We start from the raw sequence: 11319 nt of genomic DNA on the forward strand, positions 1-11319 counted from the left end.
TCTCCCCACTGTAGCTGAGCAGACAGCTTTCCATGCGGGAGGACGCAGGGGGCCCCCGGGTTTGGAATAAACACGTTTATTGCAGGAAGGGTGAGACGAGTGGCTCACCAGGCGAAGAGTGGCTTGCTGTCCTCCTTGGAGAGCTCACACAGGCAGTTCAGCAGTAGCAGGGAGTCACCCAGGAACTTGGGGGGCACAATATCAATGACTAGCTTGCGCAGCGCAGCGGGGCTGCTGTGCAGTGGGTTGGCCCGCAAGTCCGGACGCTGCTTCAGGATGCCGTAGGTATTGATGAGAAACTCGCTGAACACCGGGTGCACTTCGCGGCTGTAGCCCAGCTTCTCCAGTCGCGCTGTCAGGGTCAGATAGCGATGCGTCAACTCTCGCAGCTTCTTCTCATCCACGGAGCCGTCTAGGGACTTGATAGATGTCTGAGGGGCACAGAGTAGTAGAGACAAGGGACCAGGTCAGAGAAGTCTCTGACCCTAGTGGAGGTAGGCGGGACAGGGCAGACTTGTGGGCTTAGAGGGGAAATGGAGGCCCTGGGCCCCTTTCAGCACTTTAGAAGGATGAGCCCTTAGGGGGTTTGCACTTGGACCCACAAAGAGTCAAGGGTCTTCAAGCACTCGCCAGCACCAGGATATGACCCCAGTACCAGCCCTGACCTGGGCCAACAAAGACAGTGTACCTGTTTGATCTTCTCAGGGATGTTGGATACTGTGAAGCCATAGAGACGCGTCACCCCTGGGAACACATAGGCCAGGATACGACGGTCAAGCTGGAACGCGATCTCCCCGACAATGCGGCCATCCTTCTCCGCACCCGCAAAACTCTGGATTTCTGGATGAGACAGGTGCCATCCTGACCATTTCAGGGTACCAAGATACCTTTGCCCCCCACTGCCAGAGTAAATAAAAGTCTTTAAAGCTAAGATGTTTGGAGCCAGAGAGGGGACTGTCTCCTCTCTCAATCTCCCTTTCTTCTCTTTCTCTCTCTCTCTCTCTCTCTCTCTCTCTCTCTCTCTCTCTCTCTCTTCTCTGCATGTTTTCCTGGGATGGGACCTGGGCACAGTGGTTCCATTCTCTGCCTAAGATTTCAATGTGGACCTGAACACAGTGGGGTCCCTGGGGAGGATAGCACCAGGGTCTATCCAGGTAGAATGGGGTGCTCCCTGTTGTTTCCAAATGCTATTCTGTCACCCCACCAACTCAGCTTTGTCTGTGGACTGTAGAGCATCACAGCCTAGCTCTGGAAAGGGCCAGATTCTAGGGGTCCACAACATCACCCTCAAAGACTGGCTGGTGTCTAAAGTTCATTATCAACCCAATCTTGCCTATGTCTGTGGAGAGGATAATGGGCAGATTGAGGATTCTCTTCTTGGAACACTTGGATCACTCTTCACCCTGGCATACCCCCCCCAAAAAAAACAGCCCCCAAATAACCCCTCTGCCTAAAGCAGCCTCTGGTGTCATAGAAATCATTATTAAACAATGTAGTATTATATCAACAGCCTTTTGAAACCTTAGGCTCTTTGAGAAATGAACCTCTTCTGACTTTGAGAGAAAACTCCGGTATCTACAGGATGGCGTATTGACCAGTCACTCTGAGGGGGTCAGCTCTATGCCCCCTCTCTGTCCAGTTCCTACATGACAGAGCAGAGCAGCACAGGTAACTTGACCTGGGGGGTCCCCACCCCATATCCCACATGCTGCTCTTATTTAGAATCATCTCTCCTGAGCTTCACACGCCCATCCTGACAGAAGACATGGGACAGCATGCTCACACCTAGGCACCTTCCAGACCAGCCCTGGGACACAAGCCCTGACTGGGTGTCAGTTTGGTGAGGTCCTATGGGTCCAACCCAAAGACTGCAACTATAACAATCACATGGCTGAGGAAGCCTAGGACCTGTGCTCACCGCAGTAGCTCAGCATCCATACACAAGATGCTGATAACCACACTGAGAAGTGGGCCCTGGACCTGCTGCTGGTGCCTTGTGTCCTTGAGCATTGTTGGTATGTTCACATCAGTCTGAGACCCTGAAGGACTTGCTGACCTCCTTACAGCCATGATGGAATGAAGGGGCAGACCCAGAGCAAGCTCTGCCAATGCCCTTGGTCAAGCAGTTGTCCATCAGGTGTCAGGTCCTAAGCCAGGGGCTGGGATACACATTGACCAGGACAATGCTGCCAAAAATCATGTATACCTGTGAATACCGGTTCCTCTGGTAAGTGAAACAACCAGAGAGAAGCTTGAATAGACAGGAGAAACAGGAACTCTGACCCAGGTTCACAGAATAGGGGACAGGGCAGATGAGGGGCCAGGCCATTCACTGCTCTGTATAGCAGGGTACTTGGAAGTAGGATCAGCTGGTACCCTCCTTGCAAGACCAGCCTCTCCCAAAGCTAGATAGTCTATGTACTTCCCAAGTGTGCTCTGGAGAGCTCGTCACTGCCAGTCAGTGTAGAGAGGCCAAGGGCGCACGTTCTGGCCGCCTGCACAGACTCTCAAGCAGTAGGACACTGCTTGAGTCAACGACTTTGGGTTCACGGTACCTGCAGAACTATACTCTCCCCACAGCCTGCTCTGGTTATGAAAACAACCAGAGGGCACAGACCAGGAAAGAGAGTGAACTTTGCTTTTCTCTGTGCCCTGGCTCAGTCTAGTTGGAAGAAGAGAGCTTTTTCAGAGAGAGTGATACTCCTGACAGGGAATGTCCTTCCAAGCATGGCAGACCAGCAAGCAGCACTGTTTTCATTTCTTAACCTTGACAGAGTTGACTCATCCATATGAGAATCCTTTGAGGGAGCCTCAGTGTTGGGGGCTATGACCCCCAGACCCCGAATCTCCTGTAAACAACTTGCTATGCTTGCAGCTTCTCTGAGCAGAACAACTTGTTTTCCTGTGTTTGCAGCTGCTCTGAGCACGAGACCCTCAGGCATTCCTGATGGCAGGAGAGCGGTTTCTGGTGGGTTTGACTGGGGCGTGGCTATCAGTTAAGGATCCCTATATAAGCTGCCCTGGATCACAATAAAGGGGGCATTCTTGGGGAATTCAAGGATGACCCATGTCGCCGGGTATCTTTGTGTATTTAAATCTCCAGCCTCTTTCTCTGCTCATGAACCATTGGGACTTCACGCTTACACAGCAGACACTTTACCAACTGAGTCATCTTCCCAGCCCCTGCATTTCTTATGCTGGGGTCTCTCTCCTCTGTATCCCACAAGCATTAATTAGGCAGATGAAACATATTCTACCTAGAATTCTAGGACTCATTCCTAGACCTACCTAGAATTTCAAAATCTGCCTGTACATCAAGGAAAAAAGTCAATATAATTGATGTATCTCTAGCTAGAGATATTAGAGTAGAATAAAATACAAAAATAGCTGTGATTGAAAATTAGAAATGATACCACTCTAACGACACACAGGGGATAATAAGAAAATATTAGGAATAGCTTTACACACAAAAAAGTAGCAACCTTTGAAACAGAACACGTCATCAGAAATATACAAACTACCAAATCTCATGCAAAAACAAATAGATAACTACAGAATATACTTATTCAGCAAAATGTATTTGTAGTTACAAAACTTTATTTTTTTTTATTCATTTATTATGTATACAATATTCTGTCTGTGTGTATGCCTGCAGGCCAGAAGAGGGCACCAGAGCCCATTACAGATGGCTGTGGTTGCTGGGAATTGAACTCAGGACCTTTGGAAGAGCAGGTAATGCCCTTAACCTCTGAGCCATCTCTCCAGCCCCTACAAAACATTCTTACAGGAACTGAAGGACAGCACAGAAGTTAAGAGCGCTTGTTCCTCTTAGAGGACTTGGGTTTGGTTCCCAGCACCCACATGGTGGTTTGGTTGTGATCTTTAACTCTAGTTCCAAGGAATCCGAGTCCCTCTCCTGGCTGCACAGGCACTGTACATGTAGTCAGTACACAGAGATACATACAGGCAAAACATGAATACACATAAAACACAAATAAATCTTTAAAAAAAAGATCATTAGAAATAAATTTCAATGCATTGGCACAGGAGACCACTTCCTAAATATAACCCCAGTAGCACAGACACTGAGAGAAATAATTAATAAATGGGACCTCCTGAAACTGAAAAGCTTCTGTAAAGCAAAGGACATAGTCAACAAGACAAAACAACAGCCTACAGAATGGGAAAAGATCTTCACTAACCCCACATCAGACAGGTCTGATCTCTAAAATATACAAAGAACTCAAGAAATTGGTCATCAAAAGAACAAATAATCCAATAAAACAATGGAGTACTGATCTAAACAGAGAACTCTCAACAGAGGAATATAAAATGGCTGAAAGACACTAAAGGAAATGCCCAACATCCTTAGTCATCAGAGAAACGCAAATCAAAACAACTCTGAGATTCCATCTTACACCTGTAAGAATGACCAAGATCAAAAACACTGGTGACAACTTATGCTGGAGAGGTTGTGGGGATAAGGGAACACTTCTGCATTGCTGGTGGGAACGCAACCTGGTACAGCCCCTTTGGATATCAGTATGGCGATTTTTCAGAAAATTAGGAAACAACCTTCCTCAAGACCCAGTAATACCACTTTTGGGTATATATCCAAAGGATGCTCAATCGTGCCACAAGGACATGTGCTCAACTATGTTCATAGCAGCATTGTTTGTCATAGCCAGAACCTGGAAACAACCTAAATGCCCCTCGACCAAATAATGGATAAGGAAAATGTGGTACATTTACACAATGGAGTACTACATGGCAGAAAAAAATAATGACATCTTGAATTTTGCAGGAAAATGGATGGAGCTAGAAAACATCATTTTGAGTGAGATAATCCAAACCCAGAAAGACAATTATCATATGTACTCACTCATAAGTGGTTTTTAAACATAAAGCAAAGAAAACCAACCTACAAATCACAATCTCAGAGAACCTAGACAACAATGAGGACCCTAAGAGAGACATACATGGATCTAATCTACATGGGAAATAGTAAAAGATATGATATTCTGAGTAAATTGGGAGCATGGGGACCATGGAGAGGGTTGAAAGGGAGGGGAGAGGCAGGGAGGGAAGCAGAGAAAAATGTATAGCTCAATAAAATCAATAAGAAAAGAAAGAAATTTCAAGGTCAAGGTGGTTTCAGTGGTGAATTCTGACAAACATCTAAGAAATAAATAAAAACTGGGCAGTGGTTGTAAATGCTTTAATCTCAGTACTCAAGAGGCAGGTGGATCTCTGAGTTCGAGGCCAGAGCAAGTTCCAAGACAGCTGGGGCTACACAGAGAAACCCTGTCTCAAAAAAAGCAAGGCAGGGGGAGAATAAAGAAAGAAATAAGACAAACAAGACATAAATTCTTCCAGCTAAATAAGAAGACAGTAACACTGTCTATCACATTCTTTGGGGCCAACAATTTATACCAAATCAGAAAATTGTATTAGAAGAAAATTGAAGAATGGTATTTCACATGAATAGCACACAATCTTAAAAAAAAAATAGCAAGCAGAATTCAACAAAGTAAAATATATCAACATCAAATAAGGTTTATCTCATGAATGAAAGGTTAGTTTAACATTAAAAAATTAGTCAATATGATTTACCATAAGCAATGGTATGAATGGGATCTCCAAAGGTCCACACGCCAAGTTTTGGCTTGAGGGTGGGTACTATGGGCCTTTAAAGGAGTGAAGCCTGGTGGTAGGTCCTTAGCACACTGAATGTGGGCACTCACATGGCACTGTGGGACTTGAGCCCCCTGTCCTTAGCTCACTGTCTGCCCTCACATGGCACTGTGGGACTTGAGCCCCCTGTCCTTAGCTCACTGTCTGCCCTCACACGGCACTGTGGGACTTGAGCCCCCTGTCCTTTCTCTCCACTTCTCACCTGTGCCTCCCACACCAGAAGCACAAATGAAAGGGGGCACCTTGATCTTCGACTTGGGTCTCCCAAGCCATGAGCCAAAAAAAAAAAAAAGCTCTCTTCATAAGTAGCTTGCTTCTTGCTTCCAGTGTCCCCTCACAATATACAATATTAAAATATCTTAACGCATCACAAAAAATATTCATCTCAATAAATGCTGAAAAAGTATTTAACAAAATTCTACCATGTGCTTGTGATAAATCAACAAACTAGAAAGCAAAGGGAATTTCTTTAGCCTAATAAGAGGCATCTACAAGAACCTTAACTGGTGTCAAACTTCATAGGTAACACATGGAAGTTCCCTAACTAGAAAAAGACCAAGATGACATTGTCTTCATTCCCACGCCACACTGGTTTACAGACCTAGCCAGTGTAATAGAATAAGAAAAAGGAATTAAAGGCAAAGTTAGAAATAAAACAATGAGCTTGTCTTCCTTCGCAAGTGACATAATTGGGCAAGGTATATAGTTCAGGAGTAAACAGGGTGCTTGCCTAGCATGCTGGGAAACCTGGGTTCAGTTCCTGTATTGCAAACAGCAACAACAACAACAACAAACACAGAAGGAATCTATCAAAACAGTTACGAGTTTGGTAAGTATTTAGGACACAAATTGTATTTATCATTGCTCTCCAGAGAAATAGAACCACTGGGAGTATGTGTGTGTGTATGTATGTGTGTGTATGTATGCGTGTGTGTGTGTGTGTGTGTGTGTGTACGCGTGTGTGTATGCAGAGGGATTCATTATAAGGGATTCACAGGATTATGAAACCCCACAGATCTTGAGAGCTGCAGTTGGCAAATGGAAAGTCAGGAGACCTGATGATGTAGATAAAATTCCTACCCAAAGGCTAGTGTCATAGAGCCCAAAAAGAATTGATATTTAAGATCCAGATCTGAAAGCAGAATTCTCAGGGGATCTCTTCAAGGCCTTCAACTAATTCAAAGACTACCTACAGTAAGGATGGAGATTCACTTTTTCTAGTCTACCAATTTCAATATTAATCTCATAAAAAATCTTTACTAGCATACCCAGGATAATGGATGGCTAAATGACTAGGTGCCCTAGCCCAAGAGGCTGCTATATAACACATAAATTAACCATCACAAAGGTCAATATACAGGTATATAGTAACTATAGGAATATATAGAGGTATTTTCATGTATAAGAGATGTAAAATGTTGTTAATAACATTTACGGCCAGTACATGATGCTGCACACCTTTAATACCAGCACTTGGGATGCAGAGACAGGCGGATCTCTGTGAGTTCAAGGTCAGCCTGGTCTACATCGTGAGTTCCAGGACAGTTGAAGATGTTTAGAAAGACTCTGTATCAAAAGCAAACAAATGAATAAGTAAACAACATTTACACACCTCAATTAATATAAACATACAGTGTGCATTTAAAAATTCAAGTGGCCAACTCTTGGTATAGATAGAAGTAAAATTATACAGAATGAGCAGGTTGTGTTTATTTATATATTTAGGAACACACACACACATGTATCAACAACTAAAGAAAAAGGAGCCATCATGAATTTGAGAGAAGGGGTACATAGGAGGGGTTGGAGAGAGAAAAGAGAAGGGGAAATCATACAATCATGTTCAAAAATTATTAAATAAAAACTAAAATATGTCAATTTCTCAAAGCTGCTGTTTGTCTAAAAATTAATTGGTCTAGCAATTCAAGATCCTTCCAGCCAAGAAGAATTCTAAAAGAGAATCTATAACCTCGTGTTTAACAAGGACTTACGAAATTGAACACAGAAAGTACGAACTGCAAAAGAAAACTATCAGGAAGTTGACTTGACTATGTTCAGTAGTTTCCTCCTTCCCCGAACGAACCAGTAAACAGTGGAGAACACGCAGGCTGGGAGGCACACCCCCCCCCCAAAAGGACTTATATCCAGAATCACATACACAGATTTTGCAACTAAATATAAGGACAAGCAACTCCATTTTTTTCCCAAGAGGCCAGGACAGACAGACACAAGCCTGGTTCCCTGGCCCTCCCTGGCTTTCCTCCCTGCTCATCACTACTGGGGAAGCTAGCCTCAGCCAAGTCTCCTGAACATGGTTTTCCCCACCCAGGGCCACCTGTGTGTACCATACCATTGAGGTAATAGGTCCGCCTGCTCCTATCCCCAGTGGGCAGGTTACTCTCCGAGAAGCACACCTTCTTAGGCCGCGCGATTTCCCTGGGCTCGAGCAGGGTTTTGTCAGCCAGGGAATCCTGCAAGGGGCTCAGGAGTGGCGAGAGCTTCCTGTCGGCAATGCGTGAGTGCAGTTCTGGAGGGCTGAGGAAGGCCTTGAAAGGGACCTGAGAGGAGGTGGCACAGCCCGGGGAGGCGTCGTCCTCACTGGAGAGTGGGGCATGTGAGCACAGCAGGTCCTCCAGGGAAGAGGTCTGTAGTTGAGAGGGTGTGTCAGGGACACTGGCAAACCTTCCGAAATCTGGACCTGGGGAGGAGAAGAAAAGAGCAGTAAGTCAGACTGGAGGTACTCAGGCATGGCTGGAAGCAGAGATGCGGATGGAAACTCTCGCTCCCAACCCAGAGCTCTGGCGCCTTCTTAGCATTTCACCCTGAGACGGAGGGAGCCCCGTCCCATTAACTCAACAGCAAGCACGCGGGCCTTGCTGTGCTCACAACCAGATCCACGGGAGTGACGCCTGCGTGGTTTTTAAATCCATCAAAAATGGTCTCATCCTCCAAGTTTTCCTGCAACGTAAAATTTAGCCATACCCAGCCGCTTGTGAACCATCTGGTTCCTCTGCCTCCTGGCCCATGCCGCTTGCCCAGTGACTTTTCACCCCTTTCCAGTCTAAAAGCGAAGCTGTGGTTAGGGGTGGTGGCTCAGTGGTAGGGGACTTGTTTAGCTGGACTAGGCTCTGAGTTCAAAGCTCAGTACTTGAAAAAAACAAAAAGGGCAAAGCTGTGGCCCTCCTCTCGGGATGTGCCCCCTTGCTCTTGGTGAGCCCTTCTGCGGCCACGCCTGAGCGCAGGTGGGTGCAATTGGACTGCCCTTGTTTCCCACACGCCTCTTCAGTCCAGTCTTTGACTTGGGAAGTTCTCATCTAACCAGAGCTTGTTCTTAGCAAGAAAGTAAGCGTACTGAGAAAGTGATTTTTAAGAGCCTATCAAAAGTTCTGTCTTAAAATGTACACATGCAGGAACCAACTACTCTGTCCCCAAAGTGTTTTCTAAGAAGCTAACACAACTACTCACCAGCAAGATACTGCACCTCCTGTCTGCCCTGGGAGATCCCTTGGCCCTTGAAGGCCTCACAGCCTCTACCCAGACACTCCGCAAAGCACCAAAGAGCCTTATGGGCAATTGGACCCCACTAGAAATGTTGGCAGGGGAGCTTCTCTTGGAAATGGATGTAAAATGGCTCTGTAAGAAGCAGAAAACCGTGCCTCTGGAGGCAGAGGCAGGCAGATCTCTGTGAGTTCGAGGCCAGCCTGGTTACAGAGCAACCTCCAGGACAGGCTCCAAAACTACAGAGAAAGCCTGTTTCAAAAGTAAATAAATTAAAAAAAAATAAAAATAATAAAAATTAAAAAAAGGCAGAAAACCAAAACTCAAGGGAGGCAGAGGCAGGTGGATCTCTGTGAGTTTGAGACCAGCCTGGTCTACAAGAGCTAGTTCCAGGACAGGCTCCAAAACCACAGAGAAACCCTGTCTCGAAAAAGCAAAAAAAAAAAAAACCCAAAACTCAAAATTCTGAGAAAAGGGTCTCTTCAACACATAGTTCTGGGAACTGCATTTCACATGCGGGACCTGGTCAGGTAGCACGAGGCTTGTCAGTCTCCAACAGTGGTCAGCAACAACGAGACACAGGGACTAGTACCTCCACAGCCACCACAACACACAGTGTCACAAATTTCACACATTCGCTGCAGGACGTCACACGCGACCCAGTTGCATGAGCACAGTCCCACCAACAAAGGTTCTGTTTCTCGGCCACTTGTCAGCAACCCCATCTCCATCCCAGCTCCAGCTCCCACGGAAGTCCCCTGTCTAGCCAAGTTCCCTCTTCAAGGCTCTGCTTTGGACTCAGTGATGGAGATGTGGTGAAGGGCTCCTCTAACCCTCTAGGCTTTGTGCCTACCCGACCCCAGTGTGCTCCAAAATGCCTTTCCAGTGCTGGCTGGGCTCAGAGGACAGAGGCAGACATCCAAAGTGGACCCTAAGAAGTCACTACCCCAAACACAGGTCCTCAAAGTCTCCCTTTCGACAGGTTCACCGCTAACCTCCAAGACACCCCGCACGAGTGGGCTACAGCTTGGCCAACTCCAAAGTTTGCCACCAGGCTGTTTGTCTCCCTAAGGACTTGGGGAGTTGGAACGTATCTCTAGCCTCCCACTCTGGCTAAGTGGTATGAACAGCGATCACTTCCTTAAGGAAGCCAAACCTACTGGATCATTATAGTTCTCAGGCATCAGTGATGGGGGTCCTCTGTCCACTGCCCACCACTCCGACCAAAGTCCCAGGTCGCATCTGCCAAACACACTCCAAATTCAACTACTATGTATGAAAAGAGAATTTTTTTTTTTTACCAAACCTTTTAGAACACAACCAACTACGTTCTGCAGAAACTGATCACCAGCCCCACACATGCTTTTCCCTCTTTTCTGTTAAAAAAAAAAAGTCATAGGGTTAAGTTGATATTATTTGGTGAACAAATGGTTGCCAATCTTTGCCACCCACTCACACCCAAGAGTTGACAGCAGAGTCTCCCTCTGGGGTGGGAGCTGAACCCCCCTCCTGGAGCCAGGTTCAATCAAGGGACTCTTTAAACCCATGGCAAATGAATGGATGAGACACATTCAGCTCGACCAACGGGCACCTGTCTCACGGCAAGACAAGAATATGGCACCAGTTGCCACAAAGCAGAGAAAGAAACACACAAAGCAGGATAAAAACACCCAGCTAAGCCCAATGAAACGGAAATGACTTCAGCAGGCCTGGAGCCACGCATTCACACCCTGCCTGTTTTAATCCAGGTTACAGTGTCTTGAGAAGACATGACCAGCGGGCATATCTACCAGCTGACATTCCCGCTCCACCATTCAGGCGTAGACTGAGTCCCTGAGAGAAGGGCTTTCCCTGGGACATGCCACACAACAGGTTACTTGACCCAAGAGGTTGGAAGGTGCCCCATGAACAGGCCTGCACCTCACCTCCATTCCCAGGGGAGCAGGCTTCAGGGTAGTTAGGGGCCTTGGGAAAGAGCAGGTCCCGGCCCCCTCGGCTACAACTCTCTTGGCAGCTCTCACTGAGAAGTCGCTTCAGCATCTGGTTCTCCTTCAGGAGGCGCACCTGCTTCTTCAGGTCTGCGTTCTCACTCATGAGTCTGTTCATCAGCTCACTGCCCTCTGCCAT

At 46.5% G+C, this 11319-nt stretch overlaps 1 protein-coding gene across 1 annotated transcript; it reads right to left on the minus strand.

Annotated features, from left to right (window-relative positions):
* Nucleotides 1–104: 104 nt before the first annotated feature.
* Spatc1l (spermatogenesis and centriole associated 1 like) lies at nucleotides 105–11319 on the minus strand. The gene is made up of 4 exons (XM_041634880.1): nucleotides 11118–11319; nucleotides 8045–8392; nucleotides 689–840; nucleotides 105–431 (listed from the first exon to the last, which is right to left on the minus strand). The coding sequence occupies exons 1-4, from the start codon at nucleotides 11317–11319 to the stop codon at nucleotides 105–107; spliced, it is 1029 nt and encodes a 342-aa protein (XP_041490814.1).

The sequence above is a fragment of the Microtus oregoni genome, unplaced genomic scaffold, assembly GCF_018167655.1.
Source record: "Microtus oregoni isolate MIOR12 unplaced genomic scaffold, Mior012 000046F_ref0000063, whole genome shotgun sequence".
Taxonomy (NCBI): Eukaryota; Metazoa; Chordata; class Mammalia; order Rodentia; family Cricetidae; genus Microtus; species Microtus oregoni.